At 39.6% G+C, this 25,903-nt stretch overlaps 1 protein-coding gene across 1 annotated transcript in view; it reads right to left on the bottom strand.

The window, feature by feature from the left end:
• The window catches only part of mta1 (metastasis associated 1), a 176,087-nt gene that overhangs the window by 13,723 nt on the left and 136,461 nt on the right, over nt 1-25,903 (bottom strand). Inside the window, 7 exon segments of the mRNA XM_061896254.1 lie at nt 11,040-11,163; nt 11,165-11,202; nt 20,830-20,922; nt 20,988-21,177; nt 21,250-21,401; nt 23,538-23,713; nt 24,051-24,109. Coding sequence (XP_061752238.1) covers nt 11,040-11,163; nt 11,165-11,202; nt 20,830-20,922; nt 20,988-21,177; nt 21,250-21,401; nt 23,538-23,713; nt 24,051-24,109 — 832 coding nt within the window.

Here is a 25,903-nt window from a genome sequence, read left to right on the forward strand (position 1 = left end):
ACGTGAATGAGATAAATAATATTATTGGATATTTTACGGTAATGTGTTAATAATTTCACATATAAATCGCTCCTGAGTATAAGTCGCACCTGCCAAAAATGCATAATACATAAGGGAAAAAACATATTCGTCGCACTGGAGTATAAGTCGCATTTTGGGGGAAATTTATTTGATAAAACCAACACCAAGAATAGACATTTGAAAGGCAATTTAAAATAAATAAAGAATAGTGAACAACAGGCTGAATAAGTGTAGGTTATATGAGGCATAAATAAGCAACTGCTATGTTAACCTAACATATTATGGTAAGAGTCATTCAAATAACTATAACATATAGAACATGCTATACCTTTACCAAACTATCTCTCACTCCTAATCCATAAATCCCATGAAATCTTATACGTCTAGTCTCTTACGTGAATGAGATAAATAATATTATTTGATATTTTACGGTAATGTGTTAATAATTTCACATATAAGTCGCTCCTGAGTATAAGTCGCACCTGCCAAAAATGCATAATACATAAGGGAAAAAACATATTAGTCGCACTGGAGTATAAGTCGCATTTTGGGGGAAATTTATTTGATAAAACCAACGCCAAGAATAGACATTTGAAAGGCAATTTAAAATAAATAAAGAATAGTGAACAACAGGCTGAATAAGTGTAGGTTATATGAGGCATAAATAAGCAACTGCTATGTTAACCTAACATATTATGGTAAGAGTCATTCAAATAACTATAACATATAGAACATGCTATACCTTTACCAAACTATCTCTCACTCCTAATCCATAAATCCCATGAAATCTTATACATCTAGTCTCTTACGTGAATGAGATAAATAATATTATTGGATATTTCACGGTAATGTGTTAATAATTTCACATATAAGTCGCTCCTGAGTATAAGTCGCACCCCCGGCCAAACTATGAAATAAAACTGCGACTTATAGTCCGAAAAATATGGTAGTTTTATTTTGTAAGAAAAAAATTATAAAAACAGACATTATGTATGTTCAAAAACAAAACAGTTTCAGCTTTGCGTTACATTGTATTTTTCAGAGTATAAATCGCACCTGCCGAAAATGCATAACAAATAAGGGAAAAAACATATAAGTCGCACTGGAGTATAAGTCGCATTTTGGGGGAAATTTATTTGATAAAACCCAACGCCAATAATAGACATTTGAAAGGCAATTTAAAATAAACAAAGAATAGTGAACAACAGGCTGAATAAGTGTAGGTTATATGAGGCATAAATAAGCAACTGCTATGTTAACCTAACATATTATGGTAAGAGTCATTCAAATAACTATAACATATAGAACATGCTATACCTTTACCAAACTATCTCTCACTCCTAATCCATAAATCCCATGAAATCTTATACGTCTAGTCTCTTACGTGAATGAGATAAGTAATATTATTGGATATTTTACGGTAATGTGTTAATGATTTCACATATAAGTCGCTCCTGAGTATAAGTCGCACCTGCCAAAAATGCATAATACATAAGTGAAAAAACATATTAGTCGCACTGGAGTATAAATAGCATTTTGGGGGAAATTTATTTGATAAAACCAACACCAAGAATAGACATTTGAAAGGCAATTTAAAAATAAAGAATAGTGAAGAACAGGCTGAATAAGTGTAGGTTATATGAGGCATAAATAAGCAACTGCTATGTTAACCTAACATATTATGGTAAGAGTCATTCAAATAACTAGAACATATAGAACATGCTATACCTTTACCAAACTATCTCTCACTCCTAATCCATAAATCCCATCAAATCTTATACGTCTAGTCTCTTACGTGAATGAGATAAATAATATTATTGGATATTTTACGGTAATGTGTTAATAATTTCACATATAAGTCGCTCCTGAGTATAAGTCGCACCTGCCAAAAATGCATAATACATAAGGGAAAAAACATATTAGTCGCACTGGAGTATAAGTCGCATTTTTGGGGGAAATTTATTTGCTAAAACCCAACACCAAGGACAGACATTTGAAAGGCAATTTAAAATAAATAAAGAATAGTGAACAACAGGCTGAATAAGTGTAGGTTATATGAGGCATAAATAAGCAACTGCTATGTTAACCTAACATATTATGGTAAGAGTCATTCAAATAACTATAACATATAGAACATGCTATACCTTTACCAAACTATCTCTCACTCCTAATCCATAAATCCCATGAAATCTTATACGTCTAGTCTCTTACGTGAATGAGATAAATAATATTATTGGATATTTTACGGTAATGTGTTAATAATTTCACATATAAGTCGCTCCTGAGTATAAGTCGCACCTGCCAAAAATGCATAATACATAAGGGAAAAAACATATTAGTCGCACTGGAGTATAAGTCGCATTTTGGGGGAAATTTATTTGATAAAACCAACACCAAGAATAGACATTTGAAAGGCAATTTAAGATAAATAAAGAATAGTGAACAACAGTCTGAATAAGTGTAGGTTATATGAGGCATAAATAAGCAACTGCTATGTTAACCTAACATATTATGGTAAGAGTCATTCAAATAACTAGAACATATAGAACATGCTATACCTTTACCAAACTATCTCTCACTCCTAATCCATAAATCCCATGAAATCTTATACGTCTAGTCTCTTACGTGAATGAGATAAATAATATTATTGGATATTTTACGGTAATGTGTTAATAATTTCACACATAAGTCGCTCCTGAGTATAAGTCGCACCCCCGGCCGAACTATGAAATAAAACTGCGACTTATAGTCCGAAAAATATGGTAGTTTTATTTTGTAAGAAAAAAAATTATAAAAACAGACATTATGTATGTTCAAAAACAAAACAGTTTCAGCTTTGCGTTACATTGTATTTTTCAGAGTATAAATCGCACCTGCCGAAAATGCATAACAAATAAGGGAAAAAACATATAAGTCGCACTGGAGTATAAGTCGCATTTTGGGGGAAATTTATTTGATAAAACCAACAGCAAGAATAGACATTTGAAAGGCAATTTAAGATAAATAAAGAATAGTGAACAACAGGCTGAATAAGTGTAGGTTATATGAGGCATAAATAAGCAACTGCTATGTTAACCTAACATATTATGGTAAGAGTCATTCAAATAACTATAACATATAGAACATGCTATACCTTTACCAAACTATCTCTCACTCCTAATCCATAAATCCCATGAAATCTTATACGTCTAGTCTCTTACGTGAATGATCTAAATAATATTATTTGATATTTTACGGTAATGTGTTAATAATTTCACATATAAGTCGCTCCTGAGTATAAGTCGCACCTGCCAAAAATGCATAATACATAAGGGAAAAAACATATTAGTCGCACTGGAGTATAAGTCGCATTTTGGGGGAAATTTATTTGATAAAACCCAACACCAATAATAGACATTTGAAAGGCAATTTAAAATAAATAAAGAATAGTGAACAACAGGCTGAATAAGTGTAGGTTATATGAGGCATAAATAAGCAACTGCTATGTTAACCTAACATATTATGGTAAGAGTCATTCAAATAACTAGAACATATAGAACATGCTATACCTTTACCAAACTATCTCTCACTCCTAATCCATAAATCCCATGAAATCTTATACGTCTAGTCTCTTACGTGAATGAGATAAATAATATTATTGGATATTTCACGGCAATGTGTTAATAATTTCACACATAAGTCGCTCCAGAGTATAAGTCGCACCCCCGGCCGAACTATGAAAAAAACTGCGTCTTATAGTCCGAAAAATATGGTAGTTTTATTTTGTAAGAAATAAATTATAAAAACAGACATTATGTATGTTCAAAAACAAAACAGTTTCAGCTTTGCGTTACATTGTGTTTTTCAGAGTATAAATCGCACCTGCCGAAAATGCATAACAAATAAGGGAAAAAACATATAAGTCGCACTGGAGTATAAGTCGCATTTTTGGGGGAAATTTATTTGATAAAACCCAACAGTAAGAATAGACATTTGAAAGGCAATTTAAAATAAATAAAGAATAGTGAACAACAGGCTGAATAAGTGTAGGTTATATGAGGCATAAATAAGCAACTGCTATGTTAACCTAACATATTATGGTAAGAGTCATTCAAATAACTATAACATATAGAACATGCTATACCTTTACCAAACTATCTCTCACTCCTAATCCATAAATCCCATGAAATCTTATACGTCTAGTCTCTTACGTGAATGAGATAAATAATATTATTGGATATTTCACGGTAATGTGTTAATAATTTCACATATAAGTCGCTCCTGAGTATAAGTCGCACCCCCGGCCGAACTATGAAAAAAACTGCGTCTTATAGTCCGAAAAATATGGTAGTTTTATTTTGTAAGAAAAAAATTATAAAAACAGACACTATGTATGTTCAAAAACAAAACAGTTTCAGCTTTGCGTTACATTGTATTTTTCAGAGTATAAATCGCACCTGCCGAAAATGCATAACAAATAAGGGAAAAAACATATAAGTCACACTGGAGTATAAGTCGCATTTTGGGGGAAATTTATTTGATAAAACCCAACACCAATAATAGACATTTGAAAGGCAATTTAAAATAAATAAAGAATAGTGAACAACAGTCTGAATAAGTGTAGGTTATATGAGGCATAAATAAGCAACTGCTATGTTAACCTAACATATTATGGTAAGAGTCATTCAAATAACTATAACATATAGAACATGCTATACCTTTACCAAACTATCTCTCACTCCTAATCCATAAATCCCATCAAATCTTATACGTCTAGTCTCTTACGTGAATGAGATAAATAATATTATTGGATATTTTACGGTAATGTGTTAATAATTTCACATATAAGTCGCTCCTGAGTATAAGTCGCACCCCCGGCCAAACTATGAAAAAAAACTGCGACTTATAGTCCGAAAAATATGGTAGTTTTATTTTGTAAGAAAAAAATGATAAAAACAGACATTATATATGTTGTAAAACAAAACAGTATAGCTCGGTTGGTAGAGTGGCCGTGCCAGCAACTTAAAGGTTGCAGGTTCGATTCCCGCTTCCGCCATCCTAGTCACTGCCGTTGTGTCCTTGGGCAAGACACTTTACCCACCTTCTCCCGGTGCCACCCACACTGGTTTAAATGTAACTTAGATATTGGGTTTCACTATGTAAAGCGCTTTGAGTCACTAGAGAAAAGCGCTATATAAATATAATTCACTTCACTTCACTTATAGCTTACACAATGAGTTATTATTATCCATCCATCCATTTTTTACCACTTATTCCCTTTCGGGGTCGCGGGGGGCGCTGGCGCCTATCTCAGCTACAATCGGGCGGAAGGCGGGGTACACCCTGGACAAGTCGCCACCTCATCGCAGGGCCAACACAGATAGACAGACAACATTCACACACTAGGGCCAATTTAGTGTTGCCATTCAACCTATCCCCAGGTGCATGTCTTTGGAGGTGGGAGGAATACGCAATTAAAATGAAAAAATCAATAGTAAAAAAAAAAAAGCTCAACCTAACTTTTAGACTTAGACTTCCTTTTTAATGTCATTCAAATTAGAACTTTACAGTACAGATGAGAACAACATTGTGTTGCATTAGCTCATGGTAGTGCAGGATGAAGGAGCAATAAGGTGCAGATATAAATAAATAGATGACTGTACAGATAAATATGTTGCACTTTTGCATATGCATCCAGGTTTATGGATCTATGTCATATTGTTTTTATATTCCAGCAAGTTAATCCGTTTTTGATGGGAATTGAGGGGAAAATTATGATGCGTTCAAGAGTCTTACGGCCTGAGGGGAGAAGCTGTTACAGAACCTGGAGGTCCTGCTTCGGAGGCTGCGGAACTTCTTTCTAGAGTCCAGTAGTGAAAAGAGTTCTTGGTGTGGGTGGGAGGAGTCTCTGAACATTTTCTGAGCCCTGGTCAACTTCTGGAACAAGGTCATTTGGAGTCATTTTGGAGTGATGAGACCAAAATGTAACTTTGTGGCCACTCGACCATGCAGCCCATTTTTCTTCAAGTGCCTCCGTAAATTCTCCCAGGGTATGTAAACTTATGAGCACACCTGTGTGTATAATATATTAACACAATATGTAATCATAGGCTATATACCGGGGGTGCCCATTACGCCGATCGCGAGCTACCTGTCGATGGCGGCGGGTGTGTCTGTCGATCGCGAGCCAGGCATACAAAACCATAGTCCTAAAAATGAGCGATCCCCAATCTTCCCCAAGATGTCACGTTCGTCACTTGATTGACATTCACGGCACCGGAGGGTCTTGTGAGATGACGCTGGCTGCTGCCAGATCATTATTAAGAAAAAACGACCGACAGGAAGGCAAGAAACACTCTTTATTTCAAGACTTTCCCGCCGTACCTGCCGTCAAAACTCTCAAGGCCGACTGCACAGTTCCTATCTTCACAATAAAAGCGCTGCTTCCTCCTGCCTGCGCTTACAAAATAAGAGTCTCAGAAAGGTAGTGCACACAAACTAGCGAGCTACGGAGTTTGCCGCCAATGTATTTCATGAAAAGTGTATAAAAAGGAGTATGGAAGCTGGACAAATAAGATGGCAAAAAGCGACCGCTTTTATGTGGTGTTGGACAGAAAGGAGGACTTTTTTTCTCCTCCATTTGAAAATGTGGACGTTATCATGAATTGATTAACGTGGACCCCGACTTAAACAAGTTGAAAAACTTATTGGGGTGTTACCATTTAGTGGTCAATTGTACGGAATATGTACTGTACTGTGCAATCTACTAATAAAAGTTTCAATCAATCAATAAATCAATCAATCAATCAGCACTACTGTCTGATTCCAATCTATGCAAGTCATCAGAATCAGGTATTACACCAACTTATATTCTTGTCTTCATAAAATAAATTAATCTATGTATGTTAAACATGTTTGTATTATCATTAAACACATTTAACTTGTTCACAAAAATGTCTCTTTCATAAATAAATACATATAAATTATATATATGACGTAGATCCCCTTGAGTTGGTCAATTGAAAAGTAGCTCGCCTGCAGAAAAAGTGTGGGCGCCCCTGCTATATGCAGTATATGTGTGTGTAAATATTGTTACTTCACATGGCCCCCAGCCAAAGTTTTTCAGCTCAATGCGGACCCCCAGAGTCCAAAAAGTTGCAACCCCCTCCCGACGTGACGCGATGTTAACTAAACGCAGAACAAGTCCGTGTTTCAGAGAGTGCACATTTAAGTATTTACCGATCCTTCTGCAGGAAACGTGAGACTGTAAAAAGCGTCTCCAAACTACACTAATCCCCCAAAAAACGGGCGCTTTTCCAGCCCTAAATCTCTTCCTGGCTTTTCCCCCTCAAGACACACTTAGCAGCCCCCCTCCTCTTCCTCTGTGCCGTTGCCATGACAACGTGGATCCTAGCCTCCAGCTAAAGCAGGGAGGCCGGAGTCGCACCACTCGCAGCCTGGTGCTCCTCCTCCTCCTAGCTCTTCATCCGCCAGTCTGTCTTCTCTCCCCGTCAAGACCACAAAATAGGACAACAACAACACCCGCCCTCACCCCAAAAAAAACAAACCTTCAGCTGTGAGCAGCGTTCAATTACACACGACATGATTTCACCTGCAAAACAACATTTATTTCCTTAAAATGTAGCAAGAGGTGTCACTTCCTGATCGATACCGGATTTAGCCAATAAGTTATCAGCAGCAATCGTGCATGCTTGCATTATTTAGTAGTGTGGAATGTTTGAAAAGGTGTGATCAAGTGAAACGAGTAAAACAGAAAACAATGGTAGTTATGAAGAACACTAACCACGCCGAGATCATTATCCATGCGTTTGTTACGTCTCGTCTCGATTATGTAACGTATTATTTTCTGGTCTCCCCATGTCTAGCATTAAAAGATTACAGTTGGTACAAAATGCGGCTGCTAGACTTTTGACAAGAACAAGAAAGTTTGATCATATTACGCCTGTACTGTATATACCTTTATATACATATATACATACATATATACCTATACTGTATATACCTTTATATACATATATACATACATATATACCTATACTGTATATACCTTTATATACATATATACATACATATATACCTATACTGTATATACCTTTATATACATATATACATACATATATACCTATACTGTATATACCTTTATATACATATATACATACATTTATACCTATACTGGCTCACCTGCACTGGCTTCCTGTGCACTTAAGATGTGACTTTAAGGTTTTACTACTTACGTATAAAATACTACACGGTCTAGCTCCAGCCTATCTTGCCGATTGTATTGTACCATATGTCCCGGCAAGAAATCTGCCTTCAAAAGACTCCGGCTTATTAGTGATTCCTAGAGCTCAAAAAAAGTCTGCGGGCTATAGAGCGTTTTCCATTCGGGCTCCAGTACTCTGGAATGCCCTCCCGGTAACAGTTCGAGATGCTACCTCAGTAGAAGCATTTAAGTCTCATCTTAAAACTCATCTGTATACTCTAGCCTTTAAATAGACCTCCTTTTTAGACCAGTTGATCTGCCGCTTCTTTTCTTTCTCCTATGTCCCCCCCTCCCTTGTGGAGGGGGTCCGGTCCGATGACCATGGATGAAGTACTGACTGTCCAGAGTCGAGACCCAGGATGGACCGCTCGTCGGGACCCAGGATGGACCGCTCGCCTGTATCGGTTGGGGACATCTCTACGCTGCTGATCCGCTTGAGATGGTTTCCTGTGGACGGGACTCTCACTGCTGTCTTGGAGCCACTATGGATTGAACTTTCACAGTATCATGTTAGACCCGCTCGACATCCATTGCTTTCGGTCCCCTAGAGGGGGGGGGGTTGCCCACATCTGAGGTCCTCTCCAAGGTTTCTCATAGTCAGCATTGTCACTGGCGTCCCACTGGGTGTGAATTCTCCCTGCCCACTGGGTGTGAGTTTTCCTTGCCCTTTTGTGGGTTCTTCCCAGGATGTTGTAGTCGTAATGATTTGTGCAGTCCTTTGAGACATTTGTGATTTGGGGCTATATAAATAAACATTGATTGATTGATTGATAACCTTTTTATTAATGACCGTCTGGAATGGACTTATGTTGACGTCATGATAAAGTGGAGTGGTAATTACTTTTTTGTTAATGACAATAATTCATGAATGTAAGCACAGTAAGTTGAATGATGCGGACACGTTTGTTACCTGGATACCTTCTAATACGCTACTTTGCATGTGTAAGTTATATGCAACTATAATTATTTGATACTTGTTTATATTGACAAATATGCTGTTTTTTTTTTTTATTGTTCAATGATCATTGTGTATGTCTAGCTTGTGTGCTATTGTGTGATAAGCTGTTGTGTAGCTGTTAGCTGCTAATAGCTTATATAGCAGGGGTGTTTTAATGTAGACACATAGAATCATCATCCATCCATTTTCTACCGCTTATTCCCTTTTGGGGTCGCTGGCGCCTATCTCAGCTACAATCGGGCGGAAGGCGGGGTACACCCTGGACAAGTCGCCACCTCATCGCAAGGCATAGAATCATCATACTGAAGTGAAGTGAAGTGAAATCTATTTATATAGCGCTTTTTCTCTAGTGACTCAAAGCGCTTTACATAGTGAAACCCAATATCTAAGTTACATTTAAACCAGTGTGGGTGGCACTGGGAGCAGGTGGGTAAAGTGTCTTGCCCAAGGACACAACGGCAGTGACTAGGATGGCGGAGGCGGGAATCGAACCTGCAACCCTCAAGTTGCTGGCACGGCCACTCTACCACCCGAGCTATTATCTTAAATTGCCTTTCAAATGTCTATTCATGGTGTTGGGTTTTATCAAATAAATTGCCCCAAAAAATGCGACTTATACTCCAGTGCGACTTATATATGTTTTTTCCTTCTTTATTATGCATTTTTGGCAGGTTTGACTTATACTCTGAAAAGTATGGTAATCAATAAGTCCGCTGGTAATCACCGTGTTAAAAATAACGTTCAAAATATAAAATACGGTATATTTTGCCAAGCATTTTTCACAGAACAGTCTCCACTTCTATTTTTTTTATTACAAAATTAAAAAAAGTATTCTTGACAAATAAATATATAATAATATTGTACATGGTCATTGTTATATATTGTATATATGTAAATATATACAATGTAAAATATGTAAATATAACAGATATGTTATATTTTATATTGCTACTACGGTACACTTTTAGTCTATTTTATACCTGCATTGTCCTTTCCATCCTTATTTATTTATTTATTTATTTCGGCAATCTTCACATAAAACAAAAAACAACAACAAAAAAAGAAAACAAAAACAAAAAAACACTCATTTGAGCAATGATTGAGCCGAAAGGGTGTAGGTTGAAGCAACGCTTATATAAACCTACCCCATCACAACAAGAACAAGGTTAAAAATATATAAAATCTAAAACATGCTTCACTTATATTACTTTTTTTAAACAATATATAAGCAACATATATGCAGCACACGTCTCATATACACTGTTTAACATTTAAATCAAACATATACATTTGTACACATATGTATATGTATATATATTATATATATATATATATATATACATACATATATTATATATACACAATTTATTTAAATTCCATATAAAGTGGTAATATATACATTTTAATATAACCTATATGTATAATTATGAAATCATAAATTGTATTTATATACATATTATATATTATTGTCTTTCTAAAACAATGTTTGCTCTTCTTTCTTATATTTACTAATGATAAATGATTTAAAAAGCTTTTTAAACTGGTTTATGTTGGTGCTGTGTTTTATTTCATCCTTTAAACAGTTCCATATTTTAACCCCTGCTATTGTTATACTCATTCGTTTCTGCGTTGTTCTACAATATTGGATCTTAAACTTTCCATCCTGTGTAACTTTGCTACTGTGTGGAACAATTTCCCTTGTGGATCAATAAAGTTTGTCGAAGTCCAAATCATAAGTAATAAAGGTAAATAAAAGAGTCTCGAGTGTCCCAACAAGCACATACTTAACAAACTCACCATCCAGTCCGTTGTGCTGCTCATAGCTGCGTTTGCCCAGAATGGTGGGGGAGCCGTTGTTGAGGATGGGGCTGGACTTGATGGGCGTCAGACTGCCCATGTAGATGGAAGACCCGCGGGGGGGGCGGGGGCGGCTCAGCTTTGACCGGACGGGGATGTGCTTCTAGAAGCATGAAGGACAGAAAAAAACATGTTAGATGTTGAGCGACAAGCAGTGGGAAGTTGGCAGTTGCGTTAAGTGCTCAAAAAGAAATGTTATCTTCAGAAATGGAATGTTTGAGCATTCCCTGCACTCTTGCAAAGGAGTACCTACTTTTGTGGTTTACTCGACTTTTTGGACCATTTTGTGACATTTCGACCAATGCTTTTGATTATTATTTTTTTTAATTCAAGTCACAGTTGGTCATGACATGAATTTAGTATTTTTGTAGCGCTATTATCGTATTTACCCCAACATAAAAAAATACCTTTTTACTTGTGTTCACATCCACAGGAACAACATGGGTTAGCCTACTATATACAGTATTTGCAACCTTACTAGTGTCCACTTCACAGCCGCAGATGGTTCATCTAGTTATTTACATTATTTACAGATTAATTTGGTTCATTCGCATATTACTTTGGCATTTTTGCTTTGATGGCTCTGACATGAGCCTTCCTGGCAAATTTCTGAGCAGTTTGCATTTTCCTTCTTGTTTCTGCTTTAATAGATTCTGCCTTGGATTTTATGTCTTTTTGAAGACATGTTTTTGGAAAAATACTTTTTAAGACAAAACTTTCTTTTTTTTTAATGTAAACTTCTGGTTTCACTTCTCCAGGGATTCTGGTGTATGTTTATGTGAGTGACAGGAAGAAAAGCCAAGTCTCGCTAGAGTAGAAGTCATTTGGTGCAATGTGTTGTTTTGCAGGAAGTTGGCAGTTGCGTCAAGTGCTAAAAAGAAGTGTTACTGCCAGAAATGGAATGTTTGAGCATTCCCTGCACTCTTGCAAAGAAGTACCTACATTTGTGTTTTCCTCAAATTTTTGGACCATTTTGTGACATTTCGACCAATGCTTTTGATTTTTTTTTTTTTAATTCAAGTCACAGTTGGTCATGACATGAATTTAGTATTTTTGTAGCGCTGTTATCGTATTTACCCCAACATAACACAATACCTTTTTACTTGTGTTCACATCCACAGGAACCACATGGGTTAGCCTACTATATACAGTATTTACAACCTTACTAGTGTCCACTTCACAGCCGCATATAGTTCCTTTAGTTATTTACATTATTTACACATTAATTTGGTTCATTCGCACATTACTTTGGCATTTTTGCTTTGATGGCTCTGACATGAACCTCCCTGGCAAATTTCTGAGCAGTTTGCATTTTCCTTCTTGTTTCTGCTTTAATAGATTCTGCCTTGGATTTGATGTCTTTTTGAAGACATGCTTTTGGAAAAATATTTTTTAAGACAAAACTTTCTTTTTTTTATTTTTTATGTAAACTTCTGGTTTCACTTCTCCAGGGATTCTGGTGTATGTTTATGTGAGTGACAGGAAGAAAAGCTAAGTCTCGCTAGAGTAGAAGTCATTTGGTGCAATGTGTTGTTTTGCATGAAGTTGGCAGTTGCGTCAAGTGCTAAAAAGACGTGTTACTGCCAGAAATGGAATGTTTGAGCATTCCCTGCACTCTTGCAAAGGAGTACCTACTTTTGTGGTTTCCTCGACTTTTTGGTCCATTTTGTGACATTTCGACCAATGCTTTTGATTATTATTTCTTTTAATTCAAGTCACAGTTGGTCATGACATGAATTTAGTATTTTCGTAGCGCTATTACCGTATTTACCCAACATAACACAATACCTTTTTACTTGTGTTCACATCCACAGGAACAACATGGGTTAGCCTACTATATACAGTATTTACAACCTTAATTAGTGTCCACTTCACAGCCACAGATGGTTCCTTTAGTTATTTACATTATTTACACATTAATTTGGTTCATTCGCACATTACTTTGGCATTTTTGCTTTGATGGCTCTGACATGAGCCTTCCTGGCAAATTTCTGACCAGCTTGCATTTTCCTTCTTGTTTCTGCTTTAATAGATTCTGCCTTGGATTTTATGTCTTTTTGAAGACATGTTTTTGGAAAAATATTTTTTAAGACAAAACTTTCTTTTTTTTAATGTAAATTTCTGGTTTCACTTCTCCAGGGATTCTGGTGTATGTTTATGTGAGTGACAGGAAGAAAAGCCAAGTTTCGCTAGAGTAGAAGTCATTTGGTGCAATGTGTTGTTTTGCATGAAGTTGGCAGTTGCGTCAAGTGCTAAAAAGAAGTGTTACTGCCAGAAATGGAATGTTTGAGCATTCCCTGCACTCTTGCAAAGGAGTACCTACTTCTGTGTTTTTCTCGACTTTTTGGACCATTTTGTGACATTTCGACCAATGCTTTTGATTTTGATTTTTTTAAATTCAAGTCACAGTTGGTCATGACATGAATTAAGTATTTTTGTAGCGCTATTGTCGTATTGACCCAACATAACACAATACCTTTTTACTTGTGTTCACATCCACAGGAACAACATGGGTTAGTCTACTATATACAGTATTTACAACCTTACTAGTGTCCACTTCACAGCCGCATATAGTTCCTTTAGTTATTTACATTATTTACACATTAATTTGGTTCATTCGCACATTACTTTGGCATTTTTGCTTTGATTTTTCTGACATGAGCCTTCCTGGCAAATTTCTGACCAGCTTGCATTTTCCTTCTTGTTTCTGCTTTAATAGATTCTGCCTTGGATTTTATGTCTTTTTGAAGACATGTTTTTGGAAAAATATTTTTTAAGAGAAAACTTTCTTTTTTTTAATGTAAATTTCTGGTTTCACTTCTCCAGGGATTCTGGTGTAAGTTTATGTGAGTGACAGGAAGAAAAGCCAAGTCTCGCTAGAGTAGAAGTCATTTGGTGCAATGTGTTGTTTTGCATGAAGTTGGCAGTTGCGTCAAGTGCTAAAAAGAAATGTTACTGCCAGAAATGGAATGTTTGAGCATTCCCTGCACTCTTGCAAAGGAGTACCTACATTTGTGTTTTCCTCGACTTTTTGGACCATTTTGACCAATGCCTTTTATTATTTATTTTTTTAATTCAAGTCACAGTTGGTCATGACATGAATTTAGTATTTTCATAGAGCTATTATCGTATTTACCCAACATAACACAACACCTTTTTACTTGTGTTCACATCCACAGGAACAACATGGGTTAGCCTACTATATACAGTATTTACAACCTTACTAGTGTCCACTTCACAGCCGCATATAGTTCCTTTAGTTATTTACATTATTTACACATTAATTTGGTTCATTCGCACATGACTTTGGCATTTTTGCTTTGATGGCTCTGACATGAGCCTTCCTGGCAAATTTCTGAGCAGTTTGCATTTTCCTTCTTGTTTCTGCTTTAATAGATTCTGCCTTGGATTTTATGTCTTTTTGAAGACATGTTTTTGGAAAAATATTTTTTAAGACAAAACTTTCTTTTTTTTAATGTTAATTTCTGGTTTCACTTCTCCAGGGATTCTGGTGTATGTTTATGTGAGTGACAGGAAGAAAAGCAAAGTCTCGCTAGAGTAGAAGTCATTTGGTGCAATGTGTTGTTTTGCATGAAGTTGGCAGTTGTGTCAAGTGCTAAAAAGAAATGTTACTGCCAGAAATGGAATGTTTGAGCATTCCCTGCACTCTTGCAAAGGAGTACCTACATTTGTGTTTTCCTCGACTTTTTGGACCATTTTGACCAATGCCTTTTATTATTTATTTTTCTAATTCGAGTCACAGTTGGTCATGACATGAATTTAGTATTTGTGTAGCGCTATTACCGTATTTACCCAACATAACACAATACCTTTGTACTTGTGTTCACATCCACAGGAACAACATGGGTTAGCCTACTATATACAGTATTTACAACCTTACTAATGTCCACTTCACAGCCGCAGATGGTTCCTTTAGAGTAAAAGTTATTTGGTGCAATGTGTTGTTTTGCATGAAGTTGGCAGTTGCCTTAAGTGCTAAAAAGAAATGTTATTGCCAGAAATTGAATGTTTGCATGTTTAATCTTGGGCTGGGCGATAAAACGCTATCAATATACAGTACTGTATATTCAGAGAGACTATTGATACTGTATCCATAACAAATGTGTTCAATAAAATGTTTTTTTTTGTGTTTTTGTTAACTAAGCAATGCAGGAAGTGATCACTGATCAGTGGGAGTGACACGCTAACAGCCAATCGGGAAACAATAGCAACTATTAAGTTTGGTTGTGCAGTTGATTTTTTGCATGGAGTGAGAAGACAAAGTCAAACTGAAAAAATTGTGAATAAAAGAGAAACGAATTCACCTCGACAGTAAGTCAGTTTTTTGGGATTTTTTTCAAAGAGACTCTAGTCAGACCAATGAAGTTCGTCAATGATGCAAGGCGCTCATCCCCACCAAGACCGATAATACCACACCAACTTAGCCACGCTCACCCTTTAGAGCACTAAACCTGCAGAAAACAGTTCTTCTCAGGTTTCTCCAAATTTACGTGTTCACACTTTGCACTACTTTGTTACACTTTATCTAGTAGTTCTTACATATTTATTTTTGCACATTCATTTTAAGAGGTTATTGTTAAGTAATCAGTGGGATTTTAGATGTTTGTTTACATGGTTTTCCATGCTTGTGTTGACATTTATTTTCCTTTCTGTCTGATTATAATCAGAAGAAATACAAATTACATGTGAAATAAAAATGTTTACATTTCATACATTTTTCTCCTGCTCCTTATTTTCCACAGACCGTAAAAAATGTCAACATTTATCGACATTGAGCCATGTAACACACATATCGTGATAGTTTTCGGGTATATCGTGCAGCCCGACATAAATCTTTACACCCCAAATATAGGACAAAACGTTAATTTTTGGAAACATATTTAAGACAAATAGCAAAGACCAAAACAAATCCTTTTTTTAACCTTCAGGTCACCAGTGTGTATGAGTGTAAGTGACAGAAAGAAAAGCTCAGACCCGCTTAGGCGCCAATTGTTGGTTTGCGTGTATAAATCGTGAGAACCCAACTACATGACGTCCTTTTTTGAGGGAAACATACCGTACAGGCCAAAAGTTTGAACACACCTTCTCATTCAATGTGTTTTCTTGAATTTCACGACTATTTACATTGTCGAGTGTCACTGAAGGCATCAAAAATATGAATGAACACATGTGGAGTTATGTACTTAACAAAAAAAGGTGGAATAACTGAAAACATTTTTATATTCTAGTTTCTTCGAAATAGCCACCCTTTGCAAAGCAGTAATCAGAGCAAAGGGTGGCTATTTTGAAGAAACTAGAATATAAAACATGTTTTCAGTTATTTCAGCTTTTTTTGTTGAGTACAATAACTCCACAAGTGTTCATTTATAGTTTTGATATTACAATCCACAATGTAAATAGTAGGGGTGTAACGGTACACAAAAATTTCGGTTGGGTACCTACCTTCGGTTAATTTTCGGTACAGTAAGAAAACAACAAAATATAAATTTTTTGGTTATTTTTCGACCAAATTTGTAAACAATGGCTTCATCCTTTTAACGTTGGGAACACTATAATAATTCTGCCCACGTTAATCCACATAAAACTGCCTCAAATTGTTTCTCAGATTACATAAAATGACAAAACTTTTCTTCTACATATAAAAAGTGCAACATTGTGAAGTGAATTATATTTATATAGCGCTTTTCTCTAGTGACTCAAAGCGCTTTACATAGTGAAACCCAATATCTAAGTTACATTCAAACCAGTGTGGGTGGCACTGGGAGCAGGTGGGTAAAGTGTCTTGCCCAAGGACACGACAGCAGTGACTAGGACGGCGGAAGTGGGAATCGAACCCGCAACCCTCAAGTTGCTGGCACGGCCACTCTACCAACCGAGCTAAAGCGCCCCATTAAACAGTTTCAAGTCAAGTCATTATGCTTAATTTATCACAGCATTTGGGAAGCCTGTAGTTGATTTTTATTCTGTAAATGTTATTTTTTTTCATCAACATGTGCTAGCAGGGACCCTGCCATTCAAAGCTTTTCTGTCCGTAGAACACACGCACACACACACACAGAAAAATGAGCTAACGTTACGCTAAAAGCTAACTGGCCTTCACCTCAAGCCAGATTTGCGAGCTAGCTGAGCTGCAGTTAAAGTTTCTAGAAGGTCAACATGCTTATAGTGAAGTGAAGTGATCTATACTTATATAGCGCTTTTCTCTAGTGACTCAAAGCGCTTTACATAGTGAAACCCAATATCTAAGTTACATTCAAACCAGTGTGGGTGGCACTGGGAGCAGGTGGGTAAAGTGTCTTGCCCAAGGACACAACAGCAGTGACTAGGACGGCGGAAGTGGGAATCGAACCTGCAACCCTCAAGTTGCTGGCACGGCCACTCTACCAACCGAGCTAAACCGCCCCATTAAACAGTTTCAAGTCAAGTCATCATGCTTAATTTATCACAGCATTTGGGAAGCCTGTAGTTGATTTTTATTTTGTAAATGTTATTTTTTTCATCAACATGTGCTAGCAGGGACCCTGCCATTCAAAGCTTTTCTGTCCGTAAAACACACACACACACACACAGAAAAATGAGCTAACGTTATGCTAAAAGCTAACTGGCCTTCACCTCAAGCCAGATTTGCGAGCTAGCTGAGCTGCAGTTAAAGTTTCTAGAAGGTCAAAATGCTTATAGTGAAGTGATCTATATTTATATAGCGCTTTTCTCTAGTGACTCAAAGCGCTTTACATAGTGAAACCCAATATCTAAGTTACATTTAAACCAGTGTGGGTGGCACTGGGAGCAGGTGGGTAAAGTGTCTTGCCCAAGGACACAACAGCAGTGACTAGGATGGCGGAAGTGGGAATCGAACCTGCAACCCTCAAGTTGCTGGCACGGCCACTCTACCAACCGAGCTAAACCGCCCCATTAAACAGTTTCAAGTCAAGTCATCATGCTTAATTTATCACAGCATTTGGGAAGCCTGTAGTTGATTTTTATTCTGTAAATGTTATATTTTCATCAACATGTGCTAGCAGGGACCCTGCCATTCAAAGCTTTTCTGTCCGTAGAACACACGCACACACACACACACACACACACAGAAAAATGAGCTAACGTTACGCTAAAAGCTAACTGGCCTTCACCTCAAGCCAGATTTGCGAGCTAGCTGAGCTGCAGTTAAAGTTTCTAGAAGGTCAACATGCTTATAGTGAAGTGATCTATATTTATATAGCGCTTTTCTCTAGTGACTCAAAGCGCTTTACATAGTGAAACCCAATATTTAAGTTACATTTAAACCAGTGTGGGTGGCACTGGGAGCAGGTGGGTAAAGTGTCTTGCCCAAGGACACAACGGCGGTGACTAGGATGGCGGAAGCGGGAATCGAACCTGCAACCCTCAAGTTGCTGGCACGGCCACTCTACCAACCGAGCTAAACCGCCCCATTAAACAGTTTCAAGTCAAGTCATCATGCTTAATTTATCACAGCATTTGGGAAGCCTGTAGTTGATTTTTATTCTGTAAATGTTATATTTTCATCAACATGTGCTAGCAGGGACCCTGCCATTCAAAGCTTTTCTGTCCGTAGAACACACGCACACACACACACAGAAAAATGAGCTAACGTTACGCTAAAAGCTAATTGGCCTTCACCTCAAGCCAGATTTGCGAGCTAGCTGAGCTGCAGTTAAAGTTTCTAGAAGGTCAACATGCTTATAGTGAAGTGAAGTGATCTATATTTATATAGCGCTTTTCTCTAGTGACTCAAAGTGCTTTACATAGTGAAACCCAATATTTAAGTTACATTTAAACCAGTGTGGGTGGCACTGGGAGCAGTGACTAGGATGGCGGAAGTGGGAATCGAACCTGCAACCCTCAAGTTGCTGGCACGGCCACTCTACCAACCGAGCTAAACCGCCCCATTAAACAGTTCCAAGTCAAGTCATCATGCTTAATTTATCACAGCATTTGGGAAGCCTGTAGTTGATTTTTATTCTGTAAATGTTATTTTTTTTATCAACATGTGCTAGCAGGGACCCTGCCATTCAAAACTTTTCTGTCTGTAAAACACACGCACACACACACACAGAAAAATGAGCTAACGTTACGCTAAAAGCTAATTAGCCTTCACCTCAAGCCAGATTTGCGAGCTAGCTGAGCTGCAGTTAAAGTTTCTAGAAGGTCAACAGGCTCATAATGATTAGTAGCAGTTGACAGGGAGGTGTTTATTATCATTTGGGGAGAGTACGCTGCCTTATGCTCACCTGCTAAACACATATCTGCTCGACGCTGAAGCATTTACTACATGCGCTCTGAATACGCACTGCTGATTGGCTGTTCCCGCTATATATGTAACCAATCAGATGGTTATGTGGGTGGGACAAAGCTGGGTGCTGACACAGAGGTAGAAGAAGCAAAGCAGCTTGTTAAGACTTTAGCTTAAAAACTTGTTCGGTACATGGGTTAAATACAAATACACGTACCGTTACACCCCTAGTAAATAGTAATGAAAATAAAGAAAACGCATTGAATGAAAAGGTGTGTCCGAACTTTTGACCTATATTGTATTTGAAAGGGGCTTCACGGTGGCAGAGGGGTTAGTGCGTCTGCCTCACAATACGAAGTTCCTGCAGTCCTGGGTTCAAATCCAGGCTCGGGATCTTTCTGTGTGGAGTTTGCATGTTCTCCCCGTGAATGCGTGGGTTCCCTCCGGGTACTCCGGCTTCCTCCCACCTCCAAAGACATGCACCTGGGGATAGGCCCCTCCCACTTCCAAAGACATGCACCTGGGGATAGGCCCCTCCCACTTCCAAAGACATGCACCTGGGGATAGGCCCCTCCCACCTCCAAAGACATGTACCTGTGGATAGGCCCCTCCCACCTCTAAAGACATGCACCTGGGGATAGGCCCCTCCCACCTCCAAAGACATGCACCTGGGATAGGCCCCTCCCACCTCTAAAGACATGCACCTGGGGATAGGCCCCTCCCACCTCCAAAGACATGCACCTGGGGATAGGCCCCTCCCACCTCCAAAGACATGCACCTGGGGATAGGCCCCTCCCACCTCCAAAGACATGCACCTGGGGATAGGCCCCTCCCACCTCCAAAGACATGCACCTGGGGATAGGCCCCTCCCACCTCCAAAGACATGCACCTGGGGATAGGCCCCTCCCACCTCCAAAGACATGCACCTGGGGATAGGCCCCTCCCACCTCCAAAGACATGCACCTGGGGATAGGCCCCTCCCACCTCCAAAGACATGCACCTGGGGATAGGCCCCTCCCACCTCCAAAGACATGCACCTGGGGATAGGTTGATTGGCAACACTAAATTGGCCCTAGTGTGTGAATGTTGTCTGTCTATCTGTGTTGGCCCTGCGATGAGGTGGCGACTTGTCCAGGGTGTACCCCGCCTTACGCCCGATTGTAGCTGAGATAGGCGCCAGCGCCCCCCGCGACCCCAAAAGGCAATAAGCGGTAGAAAATGGATGGATGGATGGATGTATTTGAAAGGCAAATTGTATATTTCCTTAGGGTTTTTTGTGAATCATGTGTGCGCGTGTGTGATGGGACAAAAAGCTCTGATTTGCTTAAGAAGAACTTCTTAGGTTGCATGTATAAATCTCCTTCATAAAACATATTTTTCTCGTGTCTTATATTGAGGTATGGTCCTAAAGGCGGGGGGGGGTAGGTTAGCAAGTGTGGTGAGAAGCGCCAACATTACCGAGATATCGAACCACAGACTCCAGAGGTTTGCGTTCTGCTGGTTTCAGTGGCAATGGCTTGCTGGGGTTTTTATCCGGCAACCGCAGGGCACCTGTGGGAAAGTGGCAATTTAGTTCCGACACGATGGAAAATACGTCGTGAATGAAAGCGTCTTACATTCGGCCTTGATGGCGGCCGAGTTGACGGGGAGGTAGGGGTGCCTGGCTAGGTAGCGAGGCTTGATGATATCCTGGCAGAGGCGGCGCGCCACCCGTGTCAGTGTGGTGGTCTGCAGGAAGAAAGCCTGTCGCGTCTTCACGGCGAACTTGGGGCTGCCGCTGTGTCGCAGTGGCACGCCGTGGGGGCTCTAAGGACACACACAAAACACCAATCATGGCCTATTGTGTTTTAGATGGGTTTCTTTCGGGGGTTGGGGTACCATGCTGCTGCGGTTTGGTCCGGGTCTCTCGCCATCCAGTCGAGTGGGCATCTTTAGCCCACCGTACTTCTTCCAGTATGTCCAGCAGGTGGCGCACAGGCGACACTGCATGTTGGGGGGTCCCCATGAGTACCACTGGTAGGAACTGCTGGCTACACACACACATGCACACATAACATTTACACATCTATGGCAGAGTTTTTAAAAAATTATATCTAATAGATCAGGGGTGCCCACACTTTTTCTGCAGGCGAGCTACTTTTCAATTGACCAACTCGAGGGGATCTACCTCATTTATATATATTTATTTATGAAAGAGACATTTTTGTAAACAAGTTAAATGTGTTTAATGATAATACAAGCATGTGTAACACATATAGATGTCTTTCAAGACCATAGGTGAGGATGGGAACGTAGATCGACCGGTAAATTGAGAGCTTCGCCTTCCGGCTCAGCTCCTTCTTCACCACAACGGATCGGTACAACGTCCGCATTACTGAAGACGCCGCACCGATCCGCCTGTCGATCTCACCATCCACTCCTCCCCCAGTCGTGAACAAGACTCCTAGGTACTTGAACTCCTCCACTTGGGGCAGGGTCTCCTCCCCAACCCGGAGATGGCATTCCACCTTTTTCCGGGCGAGAACCATGGACTCGGACTTGGAGGTGCTGATTCTCATTCCGGCCGCTTGTACCCATGATCTTATCCTTTCGTTCATGACCCAAAGCTCATGACCATAGGTGAGGATGGGAACGTAGATCGACCGGTAAATTGAGAGCTTCGCCTTCCGGCTCAGCTCCTTCTTCACCACAACGGATCGGTACAACGTCCGCATTACTGAAGACGCCGCACCGATCCGCCTGTCGATCTCACGATCCACTTTTCCCTCACTCGTGAACAAGACTCCTAAGTACTTGAACTCCTCCACTTGGGGCAGGGTCTCCTCCCCAACCTGGAGATGGCATTCCACCTTTTTCCGGGCGAGAACCATGGACTCGGACTTGGAGGTGCTGATTCTCATTCCGGTCGCTTCACACTCGGCTGCGAACCGATCCAGTGAGAGCTGAAGATCCCGGTCAGATGAAGCCATCAGGACCACATCATCTGCAAAAAGCAGAGACCTAATCCTGCGGTCACCAAACCAGATCCCCTCAACGCCTTGACTGCGCCTAGAAATTCTGTCCATAAAAGTTATGAACAGAATCGGTGACAAAGGACAGCCTTGGCGGAGTCCAACCCTCACTGGAAATGTGTTCGACTTACAATGTGGACCAAGGTCTGACACTGATCATACAGGGAGTGGACCGCCACAATCAGACAGTCCGATACCCCATACTCTCTGAGCACTCCCCACAGGACTTCCCGAGGGACACGGTCCAATGCCTTCTCCAAGTCCACAAAGTACATGTAGACTGGTTGGGCAAACTCCCATGCACCCTCAAGAACCCTGCCCAGAGTATAGAGCTGGTCCACAGTTCCACGACCAGGACGAAAACCACACTGTTCCTCCTGAATCCGAGGTTGGACTATCCGGCGTAGCCTCCTCTCCAGTACACCTGAATAAACCTTACCGGGAAGGCTGAGGAGTGTGCAGATTATAATTATTGACTTGCAAAAAATATTTTTGGGACCAGAAAGGTAAAGTTGCAAAATTTCCCACGGCACACCAGACAATATCTCACAGCACACAGTGGTTGAAAAACACTGCTCTACACATCTGAAAGCGGAACCCTAAGAATAAATAATTTCCGATATTACATTTTAAAGCATTTATCGGCCGATAATATTGACAGTCCAATATCGGACATCTCTAGCTGTGGTCCAAAGTTGTAGAAGTTCCTTATTTTTCTCCATCCTCACACTGTGGGGCAGACTGGCTCGTGCATGCACATGCCTCCTAAAATCCTCCGCATAGTTCCATGTGGAAGCACAAAAAAAACTACAACATGGTTGACGGGGTGGAGACACAGTTAAAGTGGGTGTGGTCTGGAGAAGGACTTCAGCACGTAATTAAGACAACGCCACAAAACCGCGCATGTTGAAGAGACGGTCAGAAAGCGGCTTGAAGATGATCTTGAGAACATAATCCATGCAACATTTGGACCAAAGAACCATCATCACGTTATGGAGACCACAAGGATGTGGTTTACATTAAGAAAAAAAAAATCTTATGACCTTTTAAGACTGCAAAAACTGCATTAACAAGGTATTTAATTACTGTTTAGAGAGCATATGAATGTACTGTATATAATTGTCCGTAGAGTAGCCAAAGACGTGAAAGACTTACAGTAGCAGCTCTCACAGGCCCTGGCCAGTGGCGGGTTCTGCACTTGGCCCGGAGGTGCAGGGGCAGGGGCGCTGGGGGCGGGGGCGGGCGTGGGGGCGGGCGGCGGGGCGCCGGCGGCTCCGTTTACCAGCGCCGGCTTTGCATTGTTACTCAGCTGGTTGGGGTTAGGCTTGTTGCTAGAAGACAGGAGGCGAGCAGAGCAGACATTGTGGACGTGTAGACTGAAGAGGACATGGATCAGCTTTAGTGGCACACAGCAGCTGTATAGAGATCTGTCTACCAGACGTTGTCTTGACTACTAACAAGGTGCGAGAGAAGGTGGTGAAATATGTGTCGCCGCTTTAATTGATTCTGTGGAATCTAGCCTTCCTATTAATCAAACTGCATTTTTTTGTGCCATCTACAACAAGTCTTGATGTGATGGAATTACTTGCAGCAACCAACAGATAGCTCTGTCACTTTATCATTCACATGTTTGCTAGCTAAAGAAGCATGTGACAAGAAGATACTCACTAGTTGGGAATGTAGACCTGCTTTAACTTGCTTTCCGCTTCGGCAGCTTTTAATCGTTTCTGAAGCAAAAAGAGAGGAAGTGAGACGTTAGCTCCAGGAAGTATTTATGGGCATATATTCTACTTGTAGGGAGTATACGGTGCATCTGGAAAGTAGTCACACTGCTACACTTCTTCCACATTTTGTAACGTGAGAGCCCTTTTCCAATATGGAATTAATTCGTTTTTGTTCTCAAAATTCGACAGAAAATACCCCATGATGTTGTGAAAAGTTTTTTTTTTTAATTTTGCAAATAAATAAAAAAACACAAGTACATAAGTATTCACAGCATTTGTTCAATACTTTGTTGATGCACCAAATACAGCATCAAGTCTTTGAATATATATATTTTTTTTGTCCTGTCCAGCTTCTCAGGCAAATCATATAGTTGATGTAAATGTTCAGATTTACTTTACAAAAGAGAAGTGTAAGATACTTCTCTTGTTGTCTTATTTGAATGTGACTTTATTAAATGTATTTATATTATCATTTGGTGCAGCCGGGGCCGGAGCAGGAGGGGATAGAAAGAGGAAAAAAAGGAAGACAGAGGGGGAAATGGTGGGGATAAGAGGGGGATTAGGCAGAGAGACAAAAACAACAACAGCAAATACAACAATAACAACAACAACAATAGAACAACACCAGAACATACATAATATGTACAAATATGATCGTAAAAGTGATAGCAAATAAGCAGTTAGTGAAATAAATAATATAGTAATGACAATGAGCATTTTTACACTAAAACTGGAGCAATACAAATACCAATAGAAAAAGCGCTATTGATCATGAACAAAACCCATAGATTACCTCTATTATCAACAATAAAGTTGTTCAAATGCAACGATACGTACACATAAGTCTTTGAATATGATGCCACATGCCTGGCACACCTATCTTTGGACCATGCCTCTTTGCAGCTCCACTCAAGTTCAATCAGGTTGGATGGAAAACGTTGGCTGCATTCATCTTTCCCTCTATCTTGACTCGTCTCCCAGTTTCTGCCACTGAGAAACATCCCCGCAGCATGATGCTGCTACGACCATACATCACTCTAGTGGCGGCATGGCGTAGTGGGTAGAGCGGCCGTGCCAGAAACCTGAGGGTTGCAGGTTCGCTTCCCACCTATTGACATCCAAATCGCTGCCGTTGTGTCCTTGGGCAGGACACTTCACCCTTTGCCCCCGGTGCCGCTCACACTGGTGAATGAATGATGAATGAATGATTGGTGGTGGTCGGAGGGGCCGTAGGCGCAAACTGGCAGCCACGCTTCTGTCAGTCTACACCAGGGGTGCCCACACTTTTTCTGCAGGTGAGCTACTTTTCAATTGACCAACTGGAGGGGATCTACCTCATTTATATATATCATTTATATTTATTTATTTATGAAAGAGACATTTTTGTAAACAAGTTAAATGTGTTTAGTGATAATACAAGCATGTGTAACACATATAGATGTCTTTCTTTCACGAAGACAAGAATATAAGTTGGTGTATTACCTGATTCTGATGACTTGCATTGATTGGAATCAGACAGTAATGATGATAACGCCCACATTTTCAAATGGAGGAGAAAAAAAGTTGACCTTTCTGTACAATACCACATGAAAGTGGTTGGGTTTTGGCATCTAATTCATCCAGCTTCCATACACTTTACAAGAAAAACATTGGCGGCAAATTCCGTAGCTTGCTTGATTGACATTCACGGCACCCGAGGGTCTTGTGAGATGACGCTGGCTGCTGCCAGTTCATTATTATGAAAAAATGACAGAGAGGAAGGCGAGAAACACTTTTTATTTCAACAGACTTTCGCGC

The sequence above is a fragment of the Nerophis ophidion genome, linkage group LG03 (assembly GCF_033978795.1).
Source record: "Nerophis ophidion isolate RoL-2023_Sa linkage group LG03, RoL_Noph_v1.0, whole genome shotgun sequence".
In the NCBI taxonomy this organism is placed as follows: domain Eukaryota; kingdom Metazoa; phylum Chordata; class Actinopteri; order Syngnathiformes; family Syngnathidae; genus Nerophis; species Nerophis ophidion.